The 23,399-nt window shown below is 41.0% G+C and overlaps 1 protein-coding gene across 11 annotated transcripts in view; it reads right to left on the reverse strand.

Moving 5' to 3' along the window:
• Positions 1–23,399, reverse strand: part of GRIP1 (glutamate receptor interacting protein 1) — a 713,425-nt gene that overhangs the window by 24,900 nt on the left and 665,126 nt on the right. For 6 of the 11 annotated variants that reach the window (XM_039472175.2, XM_039472177.2, XM_074402859.1 and 3 more), the window contains 6 exons: positions 19,986–20,130; positions 17,412–17,551; positions 17,044–17,238; positions 5,659–5,815; positions 3,951–4,062; positions 3,793–3,837 (listed from right to left, as the gene is read on the reverse strand). In XM_039472175.2, the coding sequence (XP_039328109.2) occupies positions 3,793–3,837; positions 3,951–4,062; positions 5,659–5,815; positions 17,044–17,238; positions 17,412–17,551; positions 19,986–20,130 (794 nt within the window). The remainder of the gene's footprint in view (positions 1–3,792; positions 3,838–3,950; positions 4,063–5,658; positions 5,816–17,043; positions 17,239–17,411; positions 17,552–19,985; positions 20,131–23,399) is intronic. The other 5 variants (XM_074402865.1, XM_039472176.2, XM_074402863.1 and 2 more) reach the window with 1 other exon arrangement.

Genomic DNA, 23,399 nt, shown 5'->3' on the forward strand with positions numbered 1-23,399 from the left:
AGCCTCCCAAGTAGCTGGGATTACAGGTATGTAGCACCATGCTTGGCTAATTTTTGCATTTTTAGTAGAGATGGGATTTCATCAAGTCGGCCAGGCTGGTCTGAAACTCCTGACTTCAAGTGATCCACCCCACTTGGCCTCCCAAAGTGCTGCGATTACAGGTGTGAGTCAGCACGCCTGGCCATTCCTCTCAACTCATAGGTGAGGAACTGAGCCACAAAGAGGCTAAGGTCACACAGGTAGTAAATGAGCTGAGGGCACTTTATAAAATTATTGATCATGAGGGAATACTGCAAAGTGAGTAGAGTTTTCAGTTGTCATGTCTCTAAGATTTCCTAATTCTCAAATTCACCTGGTGTCCAGCTATACACATACTACTAAGAAAATCTTTGAATAACAGCCAAGTGTTGGCACACATGTGGATATACCTAACAACTCTGTTGAAAAAGAAATGAAACAAGTATCTTGACTGGATCAGTTATCTCATTGATGATATTGAAACATAAAATTCTAACTGTAAAAAGACTTGATCACTGCACATTAATACATGCTAAGTCCCAAATAGACTGTATATAGAATATCATTTAATACATAAGTAACCCTATACAATAGACATGAAAATCACCATACATCCTCATTTCAGTTAAGGAAAGAGAGGCATGGACAAGTTAAGCAACTTGCCCGAGAGCCTCAACATGGAGCCCTCATGCTCTGACTCCAGAACTCTTGTTCTACACTGCTTGGTGCTTCTCAGTCAAGTATTAGGTTGAACCATATAAAACTTCCTTTTTAGTAGGTAGAAAGATGCCTAGCATTTAAAAACAAGTATGGGTTGTCTATATTACCATTTATTTCAGATTTTTGAAGTTGATTGAAATCTTTCTTTACTGGCTTCATTGGTGTCATGCAACATTCCTTATTTTATGGCACTTAAGTATATCATTTCTATGTTTATTTTATTTTATTTTTTTTGAGATAGAGTCTCACTCTGTCATCAGGCTGGAGTGCAGTGGCTCGATCTCGGCTCACTGCAATCTCTGCCTCCTGGATTCAAGTGATTCTCCTGCCTCAGCTTCCCAAGTGACTGGGATCACAGGCACCCATCACCATGCCCAGCTAATTTTTTGTATTTTTAGTGGAGGTGAGATTTCACCATGTTGGCCAGGCTGGTTTCAAACTGGCTGGTCTTGGACTCCTGGCCTCAGGTGATCTGCTCATCTCAGCTTCCCAAAATGCTAGGATTACAGGCGTGAGCCACTGCACCCGGCCCGTTTCTATGTTTAATCTAGTGTAACTGACAGCACTCAGTTGTTTTCTTGCATGGTGGCCATCCACTTATTATTTTTACCTACTTAGACTAGTTGTTTGCTTTGTTAACATCCATTTTTAAATATTCATTTTTCACGAGAATGACGAGACACATATTGGAAGTGAAACACTTCATCACTACATCTGGGAGACCACAGTTTTGCTTTGATGAGTCTTAGCTGCCATAGAAGAAATTACAAATTGATTTCGAAAAGGTTCTCATGGAAGAAATGAGATGCTATCCTTAATTCTTTGGTTCACATCTTCAAGTAAGTAGGTGAATGTACAAACCATAAGTTTGATTGCTTTGTGTAAAATGAACTTTAGGTAGCATCTAAGGAGGAACATAAAAGCTAAAACACAAATATAAAAACTAAAATAAAAAGCTAAAAAACTATTTTTAATTACCTAAGATTTGCTTTGATCTCAAGAGTATGTATTACCTGTTTTCATTTGCCACAATTCATAACTGCATATTATCCCTAAGGCAACCTAGAGTTCTCTATCTGACATTTAAATCTTCTTCCTATATTATGCTAAACAAAAAACAGTTAAAGCAGTGTTCATTAATCAAGAAAGGGTAAAATACTAAGATTTAACTTTTATTGAATACTTTATTGAACACTTAAGTGCCACATAATTACTAGCTCATCATAACTCCCATATTTTATAGAAGAAAAATCTGATAAGAGAGGTTAAAACCTTGTCTAAGACTCATTCAAATTTTTCTCAAATGTTAAAGCTATACATTTCTTCAGTGTTGAAGTTGAATCTAAATTATTACTAGCAATAGGGAAAATGATTAGTAAATTAATTTTCATTTGCATTTCAATTGTAATCATCTTTCATCTTAGCTAACCGTCTACATTTATTAGTATTATGGTGTGCTTTAACTTTTAATGCTGGATGTAAATTTAATAGGCAGGAATCTAGCTCCAATACTTTTTTGGATAATAGCATTTCCAATCAAGGGAATGGAATTCACTTAAGTCAATAAATGAATATTCCTTGTGATAAAAGTGTAAATATGACTCTATGACTTTGCCAATCATTCATTCTAGTTGAGGATTTAATTTCCCTTTGGCTTATAAATTCAACTCATTTGCTTTCTGCATAATAATATCAAGGGCCACACCTGTCTGGAGCTATGTTGGAGCAAACTCACAGGCTGTGGCAACATAACTTCGACTCTTGCTGATGGATGTTGTTTTCATCAAATAACTCAATTTCTGGGTGAAAACAGAACTTCATTGTATTACTTTTTACATCATTTTCTTTTTGCCTAATGTAAAATAAGCTGTTGGAAGAAGAGCTTTTTCTTCAAAAGAGAAGTATAATGGCACAATGAAAAAACTGGATGAGCCAAAACATGCTTTCAAAAGCAGAGCTATGTTCAAGAATTGTGAATTGTGCTTGTTGCTCAGTTTGGGCCACTTTTCATCATTCTACATGCAGAAGGTGGTACAGGTTTAAATAAGCCAGCTGATACTTAAGCATTCTGCTCTTTTTGAAAGTTGTATAAAAAGGAATCATTGCAACATCTTACTTCAATTAGATTTTATAGGATTATCCATGTCCAGGACCTTTAATTATGCTCTGAAGCTGCAATTCATGCCAGGTAATACTACGATGTTTACGAGTTCAAACTAATATTTTTCTTGATAATTCTCTGCAGATTCACAAACATTAGAATCACATAAAATATCCACACATGCAATTTGAGAAGCAAAATAATATAAAGATGAATAATCATTTTAGAATTGCAAGAGTTTCACCCCATTATGCCATTCACATTCCTTATGGTGACTTGGGAACCTCATATGGCATCAAAATAAAAATGAGACTTTTGCCACTTTATTTTTTACAGCTCAGAAAATTTAAAAGAACATAAAAGGAAATAGCCCAGGACTTCCCAGACTAAAGTGTGAATACAATCAGCAAATTCATGGCTTTGATTAAAGAACTCACCAGGAGTTCAGCTGTTACACTCCATCTCATTCTTCCTTGAATTTACACTCAGTTAACATGGATGGAATCAGGATTTTCAATTAACAGCAAAGTACTATGTAATATTTTTGCTGCTTATCAAATAGACTGGCCTTTTTCAGCAGCTACATTGTCATCTACTTTAAGGACGAAACAAAGTAAAATAGAATTTCCTTTTATGTTCCTCTTAACGATCAAATTAATTTCTATACCAGGTACAAATGAAAACATGCCAAATAAACCTTTCTAAAGCAACTAAGAGAATGGGATGCGCCACTGCTGGGAGACTTAGCTCGCTTTTTAGCGAATTGGTGGGAAACAGAGACAGTCAGGGTTAGCAGGGAGCAATGGCAGAAGCCACAAGTCAGTAAGCTTGAGGGGTGGAGATGGGGAAAGAAATACTTTTGACTGCATTGTAAAATCAAATTGCTGTCCAGAAGGCAAGGGGGTAGGGAAGGCAGCTTCACAAGCAAAAATATAAACATAAAGGGTAGCTACCAAGAGAGTCATGTTTCTCAAAGACACACGCCTGTCAGCTTTCTCCTGTGGAAAGGGGTTAAAGCTTTTAAATGAACTGGTGTGAGAAATGCGAACTTAAAAGGACCAAAAATAATGAATGTAGAAACAATACAAGTAAGGAGCAGGACCAGGGCTACCTCCAGTTCTCTCAGAATTCCTGACTGTCCGCAGGTTTCCAAATCTTCCAGCGCTTGAGACCAGAAGTTCTCCTCTTGTTCGGTCTCTGCACTATCGGCAGCCCCTGCAAAACTGTTGTCAAGAAACACAGGCCAGCTTAGGAACTTGCTAGACATATATGTATGGTACCCAGAATCTCTCTCCTTCACCTCACACAAAATATAGAAAGAGAGTCATTTTGGATCCGGCTTTCTTCCACCTGTGTCCTTCCTCCTAGTACATGAGCTTCAGCAGAGGGACGCTTCAGGAAATGTAGTGTTCTGAAGATGGAAAGGATGGCCCACGGTCTTACTACTGGATTTCAGACTATTTGTGGCTGCTGCTAAATAAGCTGTAGCCACATGGCCCTATTGAAATGGGATGGAATGTCAGGAATGTATTTCAGCTGCTATGTCTACAAGGAAAAAGAAACCAAAGTTTTCTCTAAGAGGGAAACGTGTTTTCCCCACTTATAAATAAACCAAATGCTATCACTTTTTATAAATTTCCTTACAATGTTCCAGTAATAGACAAAATGGTAAAATATATTTTGCTGAAAATATAGATCCATGATGTATGTTTCCAAAAAAAAGTAACTTAATGTGACACTAACTTTTAAAAGAAAGGAAAGAAGCCAGATGGGGTGGCTCACGCCTGTAATCCCAGCACTTTGGGAGGCCTGGGTGGGCAGACAACTTGAAGAGGGGAGTTTGAGACCAGCCTGGCCAACATGGTAAAACCCCATCTCTATTAAAAATACAAAAATTAGCCAGGTGTGGTGGCAGGCACCTGTAATCTAAGCTACTGGGGTCAGGGATGGTAAGGGGGGGAGAATCACTTGAACCTGGGAAGCACAGGTGGCAGTGAGCTATCACACCACTGAACTCTAGCTTGGGTGACAGAGTGAGACCATTGCTTACGCCTGCAACCCCAGCACTTTGGGAGGCCAAGGTGGGTGGATCATGAGGTCAGGAGTTTGAGATCAGCCTGGCCAATGTGAAACCCCATCTCTACTAAAAATACAAAAATTAGCCAGGTATGGTAGTGCATGCCTCTAATCCCAGCTACTTGGGAGGCTGAGGCAGGAGAATCACTTGAACCTGGGAGGCGGAGGTTGCAGTGAGCCAAGATTGCACCATTGCACTCCAGGGTGGGCAACAGAGCGATACTCCATCTCAAATAATAATAATAAATCAAATTTAAAAACAAAAATTAGACAGGTGTGGTGGCACATGTCTTTAATCCCCACTACTCAGGAAGCTGAGGTATGAGAATCACTAGAACCTGGGAGGTGGAGGTTGCAGTGAGCCAAGACGTGCCATTGCACCCCAGCCTGGGCAGCAGAGTGAGACTCTGTCTCAAAAAATAATAAAATAAAATAAAGGGGAGGGACCTACTTGTCAAAAGGGAGTACATAGTTTATAGAAGCAGCTTTTCCCCAGGTGCTACTACTGGTTTTGTTAGAGGGAACCGAGCCCTTGCCCTATTGTGGTGTGGTGGTGCCCAGGCTGCCACTGGTCAGGCATGTGCCACTGGTCAGAATCCTGCCATGTGGCCAGCACGGATGATTACGGTGGCTTTAAGAAGCCCATACTAACAATATGTGCCACTGGAAGTACAGAAGTTCAAATCTTGCTCACATGACCATGAAGTTGTCTTGGATGAGGCAGCATTGGTTGAAAATCTTACCCACTGGCTGTGGACCGGTCCCAGTCTTCATTACTCAGCCCCACATCTGGGTAAGTCTGGCTTCGAGGCTTAGTTACCGGGGACAAGCTGCCTCTTTGTTTTGGACTCCTCCAGTCATATGTGTTGAAATTGTATCCTGAGGCCTGAAAACTAGTGCCTAAAACATAAACAAGGTGTTAGCACTGGGCCCAAGGATGACTTCGTTCATTGAGACATCATTAACCAGTAGAGGACTGGAATAGCAACAGCAATGATAACAACAGTGAACACAGTGTGCTTATTGTGCACCAAGGACTTAATTTGTATCACCTTTCTTCTTCAGAGCCGTGTTTGGAGGTAGGTACTATTATTATTTGCATTTTATAGATGAGGACACTGGAGGCTTAGAACAGGGGTTTTAAGTACCTAAGGTTACTTGCAAACTTTCTTGAGAGTTCAAGTCATAATTTTAGGAGAATCTGTTTTCAGATCCTCAAGTTCTAGATGCAGTTCTTTCCAAAACTGGCTTAGCTGAGAGCTGCTAGTTAGTTCTCCCTTCTCACTTCCTCTTTCACAACTGTACTCCCGCCACTTTACAAATGAAAGACATCTTTCTCATTCATTTCAAATCTTTTGAGATGGAGTCTTGCTCTGTGACCCAGGCTGGGGTGCAGTGGTGCGACCTCAGCTCACCACAACTTCCACCTCATGGGTTCAAAAGATTCTCCTGCCTCAGCCTCCCAAGTAGCTAGGATTGCAAGCATGCACCACCACACCCAGCTAATTGTTGTATTTTTAGTAGAGACAGGGGTTTCACCATGTTGGCCAGGGTGGTCTCGAACTCCTGATCTCAGGTAATCCACCTTCCTTGGGCTCCTAGAGTGCTGTGATTACAGGCGTGAGCCATCAGGCCGGCCCCATTTCAAAGCTTTGAAAGTGCTTGGGCCCTGGGATATAAACTCCCAGCTGCCAAATCAAGGGATAATTTGGGAAAGCCTTGTTTCTATGATAAGGTCTGTTGGGAACAAGGCTTTATTTCAACCAGGCAGAAACTCAGGGCAAGGCTTTCACCCCTCTCTCTCATCCATCTATTACTCTGTCTCAGAGAATTCTGAAAGGCAATGGATGTCAGGAATAAGGAGCCTGCTGTGTTTATTGTTTATCTGAATTGCAAAATGCTGACTTTTTTCTGCCAGGAAGTTACATCTGATTAACCTGACAGGTGAGACAGTGAGGAACGGCTTCGGCAATTAGGTTGTATAATGGACACTTTCCACAAATTTGTGCTGAAGCTGTAGTTCCAAGATTTTGACAGAAATATTTTTAAAGCATATTTACAACAAACTTGAAATTATAGACTTTGCAAGTATTTACATTTTGTGAGAAAAATATTTAGACAACAAATTTTAGTAGGTGATGGGGTATATACTTCTCGAAAATTATTTTAGGCGTTCAAGTGGGAGAGCAGGGGCTCGACTGTAGGTCTGACTCCATAACTTGTGCTCTAATCATCACATACTCCTTCATCCACTACTTCAGGTTGTGACTTGTGTGTGTGCATGTGTATTTACATGAATGCACTGGGTTGCAATATAATATGGGTTTCTTACTGTGCTTAAATCATTTAATAAGCAAACAGACCTGGACCCGCATTTTCAGGTACAGTTAAATGGCCTGATCACGTAAGATGATTCTGTCTCCATGATATCCCTGCTTCCTCTTCCCCATTCACGTTCTCTCCACCTGTTGTTGAAGCCTCTAATGCCATTTTTGCTACTAGTTTAAAGCCCTAGAAAAGCAGGATGTCTGAAGGATAATACTCTCTGATCAAAAGGATTTGATCTCAAGAACCCAGGGCAATGCATACCACCACATGATGGAAATACTCTAGGAACCTTCTATTTTAGGATAACCAAGGATTAGATAACCCTGGAGCAGAGGAAATATTTACAGTTCAATATCTCATTCTCTCTTTTCCCCAGATAACTGCGGAAGTGTGGTTAGCCATCTGAGAAGTTGTCTTGTGTGATGAATGCAGTTTTCTGTCAGAAGTGTTGACTTAAGGAAACGTGTGTGTGTCTTCTTTTGAAGCGGGACTAAGTAGCAGTGAATTCCAGCCTGGGTGCCTCTGATGGACTAACCATTTTCTCCTTCTAAACCAACCAAACCAACCCCCAATACTTGGAGTCTCGGTTTTTATGATACGAGTTTGGAGAAGCCTGTACTTCACTTTCCTTAACTGGTTTCAACCTTCAACCTTTCTAAAAGTCAAATGCTAATTGATGGTGCCCTCCTGGAGTATCCTTTTCTGATAAGCAACAACCCGGATGACCACCGAGTTCCCTGGTGAAATTTCAACGTTGTAGACTGACTTGCTTTCCAACTGTTGTTTGTATAATAAGCAGTTCTTGGAGACTTAGGCAAGAGCACAAGAATGGGCTTGAGCAGATGTGCACCACCCTCAGTAGGAAACTGCTAACCCTGAAAGGCATGTGTATCACTAATAAGAATGCCTTGTCTTAATAAGCACTATTAAATCATTATTGCATTACAACAAAGCAGAGAAAGAGAGGGGATAGGATTCAAATCTCTTCGGGTGAGGTGTAAAGTCAGAAAAGCTGATCTCAGCTCTTCCTTAGTCCATGCTATGCTGACCTAGAGATTAAAGAAAGAAAAGTTGACCAGGCACAGTGGCTCATGCCTAGTACTTTGGGAGGCTGAGGCAGGTAGATCGCTTGAGCTTAGGAGTTCAAGATCAGCCTGGGCAATCAGCTGACTCTACAAAAAAAAAGACACCCTAGAATCCCCCCCAAATTATGTGGGCATGGTGGTACATGCCAGCTACTTGGAGGGCTGAGGTAGGAGGATTGCTTAAGTCTGGTTGTTGAAGCTGCAGTGAGCCAAGACTGCACCACTGCACTCCAGCCTGGGTGACAAAGTTAGATCCTGTTTCAAAAAAGGAAAAGTAACTGGGCGTGGTTATGCATGCCCGTAATACCAGCTACTTGAGAGGCTGACATAAGAGGATCCCTTGAGCCCAGGAGTTCAAGACCAGTCTGAGCAACATAGCAAGACCCTGTCTCAAAAATAAATAAATAAAACTTAATAAAAGTCAAGTAAGAAAAGACCAAGGTTCAAATCCTAGCTCAGCCACCTTCTCATTTCAAATTAATCTCAGTGTAAACTGGGGATACCAACAGGTACTTTACCAGGTTGATAGAATGAAGAATGAATGCACATCTTATGAAAGTTTCTAGAACACAATGAGGTTTTAATGTACCCAAATGCCCATTGTTACTGTTACTAAGCCCTTCAACCTCTCAAGATCTCAGTTTCCTTATCTTTAAAGCAGGGAGATGAGGAAAAGAGATAAGTCTCAGCATTATTAAGGCAGTAAACATTTGGATGTCTTTTAAGCATCAGATACTATACATCAGAAACTAAAATGCAAAGACAAAATAAAACTGATTCCTGTCCTCAAAAACTGCATTATTTGCTATATGTATGGGAGAAGGAAAAGAAAGAGGCATAGAAAGTGAGTTCTAGTAGCATGTGAGAGTGTCATCCTTTTAGTCTAAGGACACTCATATGGAAGGACAGAGACTGGTTTGGGGACTGGAACATGGGTCATGAAGGTTGCCAAAGGAAAAATGACATGTAAGCTTGGAATTTACTAGTTGGAACTGTTGCGTAAGACAGTGCATGGTGGGCACAGTGGCTCATGCCTGTAAGCCCAGGACTTCAGGAGCCTGAGGCAGGCGAACCACTTGAGGCCAGGAGTTAGAGACAAGCCTGGCCAACATGGCGAAACCCTGTCTCTACTAAAAATACAAAAATTACCTGGGTGTTGTGATGCATGCCTCTTGTCCCAGCTACTCTGGAGGCTGAGACAGGAGAATCTCTTGAACCCGAGAGGCAGAAGTTGCAGTGAGCCAAGGTCATGCCACTGCACTCCAGCCTGGGTGACAGAGCGAGACTGTCTCAAAAACAACAACAAAATGTGCTGGCCAAGCAGAAGGGAGCCTGGTAAAGGTGCAGTCAGGGTAAACAGGACCTTGATTCTATTATGGGTCTCTGTTCTGCTCCTAAGGAGGGAAAAGTATTCCAGGAATATTCTGGGCCCTCTTACCATGTGTACTTATATTCCTCCCTATAGGAGGAATGTGATTTACCTAACTCGTGAGTTTTGGAAAAGAACACTGGGAATGTCATTCAGCCTCTTCCTGGCTTTCTCCAGATCCTTCCTCTCCCACTGCTGCTGTGCTGTGTGGTCAACAAGCCTGGGTCACAGTCTTGGGGCTCTCTGAGCTGGATGGAGTCAAGGAAGGGCATGACTAGACAGTTAGATAACTATGGCAGACTACCAATTGCTCCTCAGAACATTCTCCTCTTCATCCTTAGTACTAGAATACCAGTTTCAGGGTGAGCAAATTATTGCTCAGACTAAAACTACACTTCTTAGCATCTCTCAAACCTAGATGCAACTTTGTGAAATGCTCTGGCCAATGACATGGCTAAGGGGATTTCTCAGAAGGCTCCTTACAACCTTTGTTACTGCTGTCTGGAAGGCAAATGGAATTGCTGGAGCCCCAGTAACCGTCTTGGACTATGAGGTGACCTTAAGGATGGAAGTCAAGTGCTAAGCATAATAAAGCAGACATATTTAGAAGCATGGGCCTCTGATGACACTGTGGAGTTACATAACAGCTCTAGGTACCTGCTTCTTTATAATTTAAGTCAATGTATTGTTAGAGTTTTCAGTTCTCTTCAGCTGAACCTAAATGCACTGATTGGTAATCAGTTTGGGTATGGTTTGATCTGTAGATCTGACTTATGTCTCATTTAAATTTCAATGTCTAGGTTTGGATTGAGGGTAGGAAAAGAATGATGTTTATTCTGACTGCAGGACCAATCCTGCTTTTTCTAGCAAAAAATAAAATGAAATGCTGATGTTTTAATCCATAGCTGACTCTTATTTCTATTTCTCAATGGATTTGGAACTGATGAAGGGGTTAATTAACATATTATTTATTTATTTATTTATTTAGAGAGAGAGTCTCACTCTGTTGCCCAGGCTGGAATACAGTGGCATGATCTTGGCTCACTGTAACCTCTGCCTCTAAAGTTCAAGCAATTCTCCTTCCTTAGCTTCCCAAGTAGCTGGGATCATAGGCACGCACTACCATGCCAGGCTAATTTTTGTATTTTTAGTAGAGACAGGGTTTCACCATGTTGGCCAGGCTGGTCTTGAACTCCTGCTGATTGCCTGCCTAGGCCTCCCAAAGTGCTGGGATTACAGGTGTGAGCCAGCGTGCCTGGCCTCCTTTGGTTTAGAATTGGCAACTTTTTCTTTTCCCATCTTTATTTCTTTTGCATCTGGATTTCCACATGTGGTCTTACACGTTGTATCATAATGTGAGATGTAAAATTTAGTCCAGATTCCTTTCACTGATATTAATGTTTAGTTTTATTTGTTTGCATGATGGCAAACAGGTCTTCACAAAAAATAAGTCTTTATTTGCACAAATGGAAAATAGGAAAGTAGGTACTTCTGAAAGTACATGGACTCTTGATAGGATGATTTTTATTTTTTGAGTAACTATGCCTTAGATATTTGTAAAATTCTGACATTCCAACCTTGTAATATTTGGTTTTCTGTACTAATGCTGATTAATATTTGTAGCTTTTAATTCACACTCAGCATTAATTTAGAAAAGTGAACTAATCAGTGTTGGTTCATATTCATAAAGTTTAGAATTCAATTTTCATCTCCACTATTTTGGGACTGTAGCTTTTGCTATTACTTTCATTCTTGGAAACCAATTTTAGTACAGGAAAGTGAGCCAGATAATTCCCTCCCAAATTTGCTTCCTAAAGACCCAGTTTTGGGAAGGATAAGAAAATCAAATCATATGTTTGTGTAACTATTTGTAATCAATCTTGCCAAGAAATAATTCAAAGAATTTAGACGAGGCTGTGGTCTTAAAATGTCAATGCAAAGACAGTTCTCTCTTCTCTCAGAAATTACCTCAAGACAAAAAGTGATGACAAATGACAGAATGCAACCTCCATCTTCATCAGAACTAGAATGTTTGTGTAATCTCAAACCATAATACATAAGAAAATAAATAATATATAAATTGAGTGGAAGTGAAATGGGAAAGGGGTGAGGGCGAAGGAGTGGAGACAAGACACCTATGGCCAGAACTACCAAACTACTCTTTGGTAGACAACCCAGTCTACCAAAGCAGGGGCCGTGGCATCAGGCAAAACTCCAATGCTTTGTTTGGAACACCAGAATGCACTGCATGGCTGGTGGCAGGAAGTACCCGTGACCCCATTTGGCATCAATGTAAAATCAGGGAAAGAGAACACATGCCACAGACTGAAGGGAGCAATTGCTCAATGAAGCGGGGTAGCAGAGAGGAATTCCGCCTGGTGAGCAGCCTGCTGTTGCTGCTCTCTGGTAGCTGGGGAGGAACTCATTCACATGTACCATGCTGGAACTGGGGTACGTTTGGTAGCCTGGAACACAACCTGGGCTCTTCTCAGAACCTCTAGCAACTTTCAGTTCAGGAAGAACTCATATTATTCAGTGGTTAGCAGTGATTGAAAAGGAATTGGCATAACATGTATACCAGTAAATATCAGAGAAATGAGAGTAAAGGCCTAGAAAAACAAAGCAATAGCTGATGAAGTATACTCATGAGAAAAAGCCTGCTTCAGAGCAAATGATAAACATGACCAAATAGAAATAATCACAAAGTTTAAAAATTACACAGCAAAGCCATCACCTCTATAAAACAAGAGATCAAAACAGAAATATAAAAGCTCAGGGGAAATTGGGCAAGGCAAGATGATGATGAAACATGAGCTTGTAGAGATCAGAAATGAAATGGAAGAGAAAAATGAAACCCTGCCAATGAGTAGAGGAGGATACTGTTGAGTTTTCTACTCTGTGCTATCCTCTGTATGTAGTATTTGTATTTTTTAATGACATTAAAGCTGAACTCTGACTGCACATTGCTGTCCTTTATCAGTTATCATCCTTATGAAAACACAAAGAAGGAATATATCCTTATAAAACAAGGAAAATAAATAAATTGTGCTTCCAATTTAAATCATAAAGGAATAACATTTAAAAGGAACTGAATAAAAGAGTTAATCAAATTAAAAGTAAAATTTTATGTGGGGGGAAAAAACCCAGAGTATAACTAATAAATAAATGCAAGAGTCAGTTGTCTGGGGAAAAATAAAAACCAAACAAAGAAATCAAACAAACTATTACTAATTGAATCATGGGGAATCATGGGGAAAATAATAAAACCACAGATATACCAATTAAGGAATAATATTATAGATATAATATAGAAACAGAAAATATAAAAGAGTTAAATAAGAGATTACTTAATTATATGAAAATACATTTGACATCTGGCTGAAATAACTTTGTTTTCTAAGAGAGTACAAATAATCAAAATGACCTCAAAAGGGAGAAAAATAAGATAGAAACGTAACTGAGTTGAGAGTCAAAAGTTACAGACAGCGCAAGAGCTACTCAGCCCATGAGAATGACAGTCTATGTACCACCACCAATTTGCAGTCTCCTCTTGTATTGACCTTTGTTAAGTCCAAGCAAAGCAGTCACAGGGTTTTCTCAGAGTTGAAGGAAGAATAAATAAGATGCAAGGAGGCCAAATGCCTAAGATTTTGATAAGGCAGAAGGGCATGAGAAATCTAAAGGGTAAGACAACGGAGAGTGAAAGAAGCTAACCCTGATGCCAACTGGAAGAAGTTAGCATGCTAGAACTACACAGTGGAATTGAGGGTCAGCCCCTTGTGGGACTTCCTTAAACACATCCCTTCTTCCCCTACCAGCGTTTCTCATTCCATTCTATTTATTTCCCTTTTCACTAGTGAAGTGATAGGGCCACTGTTTGTTTACCTCTCAACTGACTGGCCCTTCAGCCAGGCAACTTCTTCCGAAGCAGAGACCATGTCTCCTTTGCCTAACAGTGTACCCACATGGTCTATGGGCCTGATATTGAGCCAGTCATTACATACTGGATGAAGGAATAAGTGGGGCAAGCTTGACATTTTAGAGAAGAAGCAGAGAACAGTAAGGAGTGTGGCTGCAAAGACATCATTTCCAGCCCCAGGAGGAAGATGTACATTATGGAGGCGCAACAGCTTCCTGGGAACGAAGCAACTATTACAGCCCTAATGGGAACAGAGAGAATGTGCAGGGGCTTCCTGGGACAAGGCGGACAGCCTCCTGAGAGGCTGGAGGGACAGGCTGGAAAGATAAGCTGTATCTCACAATATAACACTGAATAGGAAAAATAAAAGTACAGTTCTATGCCTTGCTTTTAATTTTGTTTTTATTTTTTTCAGACACAGTCTTGTTCTATTGCCCAGGCTGGAGTGCAGTGGCGCTATCTCAGCTCACTGTGGTCTCTGCCTCCCGGTTCAAGTGATTCTCCTGCCTCAGCCACCTGAGTAGCTGGGATTACAGGTATGTGCCACCATGCCTGGCTAATTTTTGTATTTTTAGTAGTGATGAGGTTTCACCATGTTGCTCAGGTGTGTCTCAAGCCCCTGACCTCAGGTGATTTGCCCACCTCAGCTTCCTAATGTGCTGGGATTACAGGCCTAAGTCACTGTGCCCACCTGTGCCTTGCTTTTAAAACGTCAACCTCATAAGCACAATCTGGAGAGCTGTGGTGTATCACAAGTAAAGAAAAAAAAAAACACATTCACAAGACTATAAGCTCAAAATGAGTGACAGATGTGCCATGACCACTAAAATTCTTATGTTGAGGTACATAGATCAGTTCTCCTGTCTTCAGTGATGTCAGTGACAAGCTTGCTTTGCTCCGGGCTGTCAGGCTGATTTTCCTTTCTGACTGCTACACTTCAACAGGTATACAGGTAAACTGGAGTACATTCAGAAAGGAGGCCCACAGGATGATGGAAATACTCGTCAGTAAATTATAGAAGGCACGGTTAAAAGTTTGGGGGCTATTTTGCTTGGAAAAGAAAAGCCTCAACTGAGGTCTGATAGCTGTCTCCTAGTACCTGAGGGGCTGTCAGGAGAAGAGGCTTTAGTTCAGAATGTCCTTGAGGGTAAAGCTAGGACTAATAGGCACACTGCAGCTCAACACAAGTGAGAGCTTTCAAGTCATGAGAGCTATGTGGAGACTTGGGTCGGGGATGTCTCAGCACAAGGAACAGCCTGTTACGTTGGGTGCTCAAATCCATGCAGCGTGTCTCGGCGTGCAGTGAGGAAGGACCTGGCATCAAGGGCTGCACTGGACATCAGACTAGTTGACTGCTAAACTCTTTCCAAACACTGAAATCCTGCCTTCAACTTCCATGTTCATTACAAGAATTAATGAGGATTAGTTATGCGCAAGTGCTTTGTAAATGCTAGAGTGTTCTACATATATAAAGGATTATTACTATTTTTTCATTACCTTGGAGCACTTTGATTCTATCCTGATTGCCATTGTCTCTACTTAGCCCTTAGTTCCCCTCAAACTCATAAAAATGTCTAAATTGTGAATGCAAAATGTACTATTATGACTATGATTCAAAATTTCAAAACGCTTCATAAATAACAAATGGTTTTTCATCTTTTACTAGTGAGGAGCAGGTCCTATATTCAGTTTGCTTCTCATGGTCCTGTTTCTATGGTTTCAAGGAATGGAGTAGCTAAGGTCTTTTGGACCACCTTACAGGGCAGAACTCATTCATACCAATAGCACCCTCACAAAAATCTCTGGTAACAAAAATATCTCCACATTAATAAGCAATACACAAACAAATGATACATGAATAAATAACCAATACACAATACGTTGATAAATAAACCTGAGTCTACTCTGATCGAATGTGACTTCTGTCCTTCACCCAGTGTGTTCTGGTGGCCCGTCAATTCTCAGACAGTCAGAAGGTCTGTTATTTGGTGGCATAGGCAAACTTGTCACAAGGTATTATGACTTGGAAAAATTTATTGCCAGATAAATTAAAGCCCCAATTCTATTTAGGTGTTCAAAGTATTTTCTCCACCAAACTCCAGTATCATCTCCAATGAAAATAACAACTTGACAACTTGGAAATATCATCTCTTTTTATTTTTTTCCAGTTTTTTCTCCCTTCTATTTTTTTTTTTTTTAACCAGAGGACTTAACAGAGAGTGACACAACATAGGTAGGCTGAAAGAAACTAGGAAAACCAGGAGAGAGCAAACTGGATACAGACTCTCCTCAAAGTGCAGTGAGCTCAGTGACAAAGCAGCGCTTACACCCAAACGTGTTCTCTCAACTGTTCATGTGTTTTCTTATTTGACTGACTGAAATCCAGAGCACACAAAGGATTCAGGGGCTGGAATTTATACAGGACACGAGAGAAGGTAAGGCCCAGATGAGGGGGAAAAAACAACAAGTTTTGACATACTTCTCTCTTTTTGATGCTATGGATCACTGGGAAGAAAACATTTTTTTAAAAGAAGCTATTAGTTCATGCTGTGTGTTCAGTCTGACACCTTCTATGTGTTTATATTCCATGAGTGAGGCTTAACTTTTAATGTAGATAGTATTTCTTCACATGACAATGACACCTATGAAGAAAAAATCTACTCTATACTTTCCTATATTGTGAACTCTCTAATTATAAACATTCAGGGAAAGGGCATGGTGGCTCATGCCTATAATCCCAGCACTTTGGGAGGCCAAGGTGGAAGACTTGCTAGAAGTTTGACACCAGCCTGGACAACATAGCAAGACCCCATATCTACAAAAATTTTAAAAATCAGCTGGGTGTGGTGGTGTGTACATACAGTCTCAGCTACTGAGGCAGCAAGATCCTTTCAACCCAGGAGTTTGAGGCTGTAATAAACTATGATCACGTCAGGGTATTCTAGCTGGGGTGACAGAGCGAGACCCAATCTCTCAAAGAAAAAAAAAAGTCAGGAGTGGGCAGGAATGAGGCAGAAACCATTGGCTAATCTCTTATACACCTCTTCAGAACTCCCAAATCCATCTTTGTGGAAAGCTTGTTGAAAAATAAGACAATGGGGACTATATTCAACAAGCCACTTTATTGTACGGTTTGCCTCATATTAATCTAAGCTTGAAAGACAAGCTCTGGATGGGATACTTGGCCATCAGTAGATCTAATGGGGGCCTGTTAGTGTTTGGTAAATGCTAGTACCTCATAAGCACTAGAAAAAAAAAATGCACAGCCAGCTGAATGCAAGTATTCAATGTGTTCAATATGAATATGGCTGCACCGAAGCAGACACAAGTTAAATGAAAATACTCTCCTCATGGAGCAGAGGATTAATCTTGGAGAAGCATGGGCTTCAACAGTGATGAGTCCACTGCCCCGGAAGTAAAGACATACCTTGATTTCCATAGCTGGTGTCTATTGCAGACCCGTCCCATGAATCCACAGCGCTGTCCACACTTGGCACCGTGGAGGGGTACGTATCAGAGAGCTTGCCTGGCTTCTGTGCTGGCGACGAGTCCTCCTCCACATCCCCCAGGTCACTCAAATGGCTAGAAATGGGGAACTTCTTGGGGCTCGATGCCGACTGGGCTTTATCGAAAGGAAAGGAGCTTAAGTATCAGAGTAAATTTAAATAAAAATATACCATATACTCTGTGCCTGGAGATTTGTTTCCCTGGAATTACACACAGACACTAGCACTTTCTTTCCAGGAAGAAAATGCACTGGAAATCCTTAATTGTGGCTTCCAACGCACTACTCACCATCTGTTTGTTTCTTAATTTTCAAGGTGACAGTCTCTCCTGCCATCTGTAACAAATGGATGGCTTCACTCAGAGGCTTCCCTTTCAAGCTGCTGCTGTTGATGGCTAGGATTCGGTCTCCTATGTGGATTGCGCCAGTTCTGAAACACCAAATAGTAACAGGAGATATAGAAATAATCGCTGCATGGTGCTGAATATAAATTCCCTGCCATACCATTTACATTCAGCGTAATAAAGACTTGGCAAGGGTCTCCATAAGTCCCTTCTCCTTGCTTTCTCCTGGGCAATGTTATAAGATAACTGCATCTGTTGTGGATTACTTTTTAGTTTCCAATAAAATTTTAAAAATTGTTTTAATTAGTTGTTAAAATGGACTTGTGTGCTTTTTAAATTCCAAGAAAGCCAAGCCACTGGGTAAGTCCCCTAAAACTCCCAAGAAAATGAACAATGTTGAGTGACAAATGTAGTGATGGGTAGCATGGAGCATCCTTTCTTTCTACAGATTTTAAGTGTAACACACTCAGTACCCAGCTCACCAGTAGTGAGCTTCAGAGAGATGAGGATACTTGCCAGACCCTGATATGATCAGGCCTCCCCTACTGATGATTCTAAACGCTGAAAAGGGCTGGATGCAGGAATCGATTAGTACTGCCTTTGAATCCAACTCCACCATACCAGCTGCCTGACCTGGGTATTTTATTTTAACCTCTTTGTGTTCAATTTCCTCAACTATGATGGAGATAATCACCTCATAGGGAAGCCCTGAAGATTTAATAGGAAAACAAACATAAAAGGCCCAGCACACTGCTTGAAATGTGGAAAAGAAAATAAATTCATTGATCAATAAACTAATAAACCTCTGTTTTTTCCCCGCTTCTCTTCCCATTCTCACCAAATTCTGAACTGGCAAATTAGAATATATAATTCTGATATTTACCATATCTATCTTTGGAAGCACTTGCTGGGAAAAGAAGAGACTCACAGCTGGGAAGCTCAGGGATGTTATGAAAACTCAGAACTCTATATGGGATTGAAGGCTGTCGATACAGTTTGGAAGTGTGTCTCCTCCAAATCTCATGTTGAAATGTGGTCTCCAGTGTTGGGGATGGACCTGGTGGGAGGTGTTTGAATCATGAAGACACATCCTTCTTGAATAGCCTGGCACCGTACCCTTTGTGATGAGTGAGTTCTTGCTCTGAGTTCTCATGAGATCTGGTTGTTTAAAGGCATGTGGGACCTCCCCTTCTCTGTCTTTCTCCCAGTCTTGCCATGTGAGACATCTGCTCCCCCGTTACCTTCTGCCACGACTGTAAGCTTCCTGAGGCCTCGCCAGAAGCTGAGCAGATGTTAAGGCCTGAACTGGGAGCCAATTAAACCTATTTGCTTTATAAATTGCCCAGCCTTGGGTATTTCTTTGTAACAGTGGAAGAGTGGATCACATAGCTGTAGAGTGTGACTCAGGCTTGCCAGCCTCCTGTTCTATTGGCTCACTTGAAATGCAATAAGTGAGGAATTGCCCAGCTCACAGGGCAGCTTGTGACTCGGTGCTCTGGCCACATCTTGCAGTGGCAGCTGTGCCGGGCAGTAGGAATTAGGGCAACAGAGGTGACACAGGCTCACACGGGTTATGAGAGGCTGCTTAGCAAGCCTACCATTATACCAATTCTCAAGAATGTTTTTTTCCCTGAAACAAACAAAACCCTCTTCATTCTTTCATAAAGGGTCTCTAGTTTATAAAAGATCTACGCTGATAGCCATGAACACTTTACCAGTAGGTTGCTGAATTAGATCAATATTAATCTGCTCTTTGTGTCTCTCTAACAAAGATTCCTAGGACTGTCTCTCTAATTTCTAAGGTACGTGGCAGCTCCAACATTCTGCAATGTTGTGTCTCTATTTTGCTAACCAGTTTTCAAGTGTTAGCAGGAACAATGCATTTGTGTATTCCTGAGCTAGGTTACTGGAGGACAGATTTATTTATAGGGTTTGTTATATGTCTGACAACACTTCTCAGAAAGAAATGCAGTTTAGCAGAGGGTGGGGAGTGGGTGTCTGTGTGTGTGCATCACTGCCAAAGGAAACAATGGACATTCCAGATGTTAAGACATTATTAAAATGGATCACTACACTGTGTTTCTCATAATCCTCAAAGATAATACCTGTATCATCCTTTCCTGAAAACACAGCCGCTAAGCATAGCACCTGTCAATTAATAGAGCCTTAGCAAGTGTTTGCTGAATGAAAATTGGACAAGCCATTCAACCTCCCTGAACTTGAGGTTCCTCCTCTCAAAATGGACACAATACAAATCCACCTTCAGTCAATTACGGTCAGTTTATACATTTCAGAGAGTAGTATCAATGCCAAGCCCATGACATCTTTTACTGCCTGTAAGATGCCCCTCAGAGTCAAGTCGGGGCTCTGCCTGAGAGTTCTCAAGCTCTAAGATCAATCCTTTGTGCAGATTTTTAAAAGCCAACAGATAACCAAAGAAAGAGGAGCATGTTTTTATGTATTTGTGAGGAACGAAGCCCATCTCAGACACAGGTAATTATAAGTTACTTCATATTTTACCTTTCAGCTAATCCCCCTTTAGTGAGGCTTGAAATGATTATAGGATCAAACGGCTCTTCAGTTCCTGAAATTGTGATGCCAAGGGGCCCCCCATAGCGTTTAAGCTCCACGGTGTAAATAATCGCTCCGGAACTTTCTTGCTCATCTGCAATAAATGCCAGGGAATCGTAATTGATTTCTTTGGAAAAAGCAAACGAGTAAGACACATATATATTCATAAATAAAGGAGGAATTCAAAACATCCTTGTCAAAGCATTATGTCTCAGAAAATAATTATTTTGGGAAGTAGCATTTCATTAGTAGGATCTTACATTCAAATGCAGGGATATAGTCATTGTCAGTGCCAGGGAAGAGGAACACTGCCTAATCACTTATGTTTTAAATCTGTGAGATCCTCCCAACTAGGGCTGCAGGACCTTTCAACTGTGTCCATGTCTAGGACAGTGCTTACCTAGCATTTGATAAGTGTGCAGTAAACACCTGCAAAATAAACATGTGGCTGAGGCGGCATTAGAATATGAGAGGAGAGAGTCACTCAGTAACAAAGAAGACATCAGAACACGCTATTTCTGTTTTCTTCACAGGCAAGCTAACTTTTGATATAGAATAGTGATTTTTGCTAAGGATTGGACAAATGATAACATATATATGGTTAAGTGGAACTTAGATAAGTAAGCTTGAAGACAACAGCAAGAAATCTAGAATCTCTTACATATCATTCCACTGACTGTCTTCAAATCTGAGTTCTACCAGTCAATTCACTGACATTGAAGTGGAGGTTTGAACAGCATCTCTCCTCTTTCAGTGGAGTAAAACCTGTTGTAAGCTGTGCTTCAACAGCGTATACCAGGCTGCCACACTGTCATAAACTAATTTTGGCTATTCAATATTTTTATAGCAGAAGACACTTGTGAATGTGTTCTGCCTGAAGCACTGGCCGGAAAGATGTCATGGGCCACCTTCAACATGGTGTGTACTGTGATGGTGTCAGGGTTGCAAATAAGTCTCAGAATTTAAAGCGTTTTATTTGCTTCTGACATGCTTAAAGTTCTTGGGCATTTCTTGTTTTACTCCCTGGGCCTGGGAGCTGTGAATGGTTAAGGAAGTGTTTCATTGCTGCACCTAAGGATACAATGAAATGGTTCAGTAGCTACTTTAACAAAATAGTCAGCTTTTATAGTCACACTACATCCTTATGAAACATTAACATGGCCACATTTTTGCAGTGAGCAGCTGTTCATTTATGATATGAAACCCTAAAATAAGGAGGAAAAGAAAAGCTTGAGTTAACAATTCAATTATTTGTGTGTGCAGTGAAGAATTAGGATGAACATAGAATGAAAGGTCTATAGAGTAATGTGGGAAGCAATACATCCTCTCTCGCCAGCGCTTACTTCACTTCTGGCCATAGACTGGCAGTTTTGAATGCAGCCATCACCTCTACTTTCTGAGCACTCTACTGAATGTATTTGCTCCATGCATTCAGAACTAAAGACCGTCTATCACACTGCAATACTTAAGTCAACATGTTAGGGCATAAAATCTTCAATATTGGCCTCAAATTTAAGTTAGCAGCTGAGAAGCTTCCACATCAAGCCTAAAACAGCTCTGTTTGCTGGTTCACAAGTTTCTTCTGGGCTGCTGATGATCTGCTAAGAGCTCCTGAGAGAAGCATCAAGATAGAGGGTAACTGAATAATGGGCAGAGGTCAAAGTCTAAATTTTCCCACAGAATGGTATTTTGTCATCTTTCAGAACTGGCTTTGACCTAAATGAACAGAGTACTACTGGATAGATTACATGTACTTTGCAGCCCTCATCAACTATATTCTGGATGAAATTCTGAATGAGTCATTCGATTAGTAACCCCTGGCACAGTTAAACATTAGTTTACTGCTGGGCACTCTGTGGGCCATTCAGTGGAGGTGTGTATGCCATAGGAAAGACCTTGACCCCCTTATTGCTCTCTGTATAAGGCAAGCATGAGTACAAAGTTGTCAGTGGGTGCCAAGCATTTTGGATTGGGGCATCAGCTCTTTATGGGTTTCGGGGAGAAGGATAGTTTCCCAGGACCTAGAGGCCCAGGAACCAGTGGGAAGTGTCTGCTGAAACTGTAGTCCAGATGAAAACAAACATTGGTCCATGGGAAGGAGAAGTTGGGGGTAGTCCCATTCGTTGGGAGAAGGGGGGCACCTGGTTCTACTCAGCTTGTTCTTCAGGCAACCCAGAGTGAGTATTCCCTGTTATTTTTTGACAATGTGACCTGTGACACAAAGATGAAAAAATAATACCAGAGATGAAGTAAATGGCTTTAGGATAGTCTGTTTCAGCCTGCTCTATTTGGAGACTTTTTTCATTGGCATCCGAGTCCTTGCTGTGACTAGAAGGCAATTGTTAGGGCACCCAGTGAGTTTAGATAGTGATGGAGATACAAATCTAGAAAATGGCAGATCTTAGAAAGACACATTCCTGTGATCACACTGGGGTGGAACAGGATGACGTGATGCTCTATTTAAATTATCACAGAAATGGAAGCTGATTTCTGATCTCTTTAATACATAAATTGCCAGAAACACAAAAGAGAAAGGAGATTTGGCCAGGCATGGTGGCTCATGCCTGTAATTCCAGCATTTTGGGAGGCCGAGGTGGGAGGACCACCTGACGTCAGGAGTTCAAGACCAGCCTGGCCAACATGGTGAATCCCAGTCACTACTAAAAATACAAAAATTAGCCAGGCGTGGTGGCTGGCACCTGTCATCCCAGCTACTCAGGAGGCTGAAGCAGAAGAATCACTTGAACCCAGGAAGTAGAGGTTGCAGTGAGCTGAGATTGTGTCACTTCTCTCCAGCCTGGGTGACGGAATGAGACTCTGTCTCAAAAAAAAAAAAAAAAAAAAAAAAAAAGGAGAAAAGGGAGATTTAAGAGAAATTACAACCAAAAGCAATGAGTAGATCACTTGGGATTCTAATTAAAACCAACTGTTATAAAAAGGTATCTACTGGCCGGGCACAATGGCTGGCTCACGCCTGTAATCCCAGCACTTTGGGAGGCTGAAGTAGGCAGATCACCTGAGGTCAGGAGTTTGAGACCAGCCTGGCCAACATGTCAAAACCCCATTTCTACTAAAAATACAGAAATTAGTTAGGCGTGGTGGCATGTGCCTGTAGCCCCACCTACTCAAGAAGCTGAGGCAGGAGAATCACTTGAACCAGGGAGTTGGAGGTTGCAGTGAGATGAGATCCTGCCACTGCACTCCAGGCTTCGTGACACAGCGAGACTCCGTCTTAAAAAAAAAAAAAAAAAAAAAAAAAGCCAGCTATCTATCTATCTGATTGCTTTAAAAAAACAGTTGATTTTAATTAGGATTTTATATGTATCTGGGAAATGTGAACATTGAATATTTTATAATAAAAAT

Source organism: Saimiri boliviensis, chromosome 7 (genome assembly GCF_048565385.1).
Source record: "Saimiri boliviensis isolate mSaiBol1 chromosome 7, mSaiBol1.pri, whole genome shotgun sequence".
NCBI lineage: Eukaryota > Metazoa > Chordata > Mammalia > Primates > Cebidae > Saimiri > Saimiri boliviensis.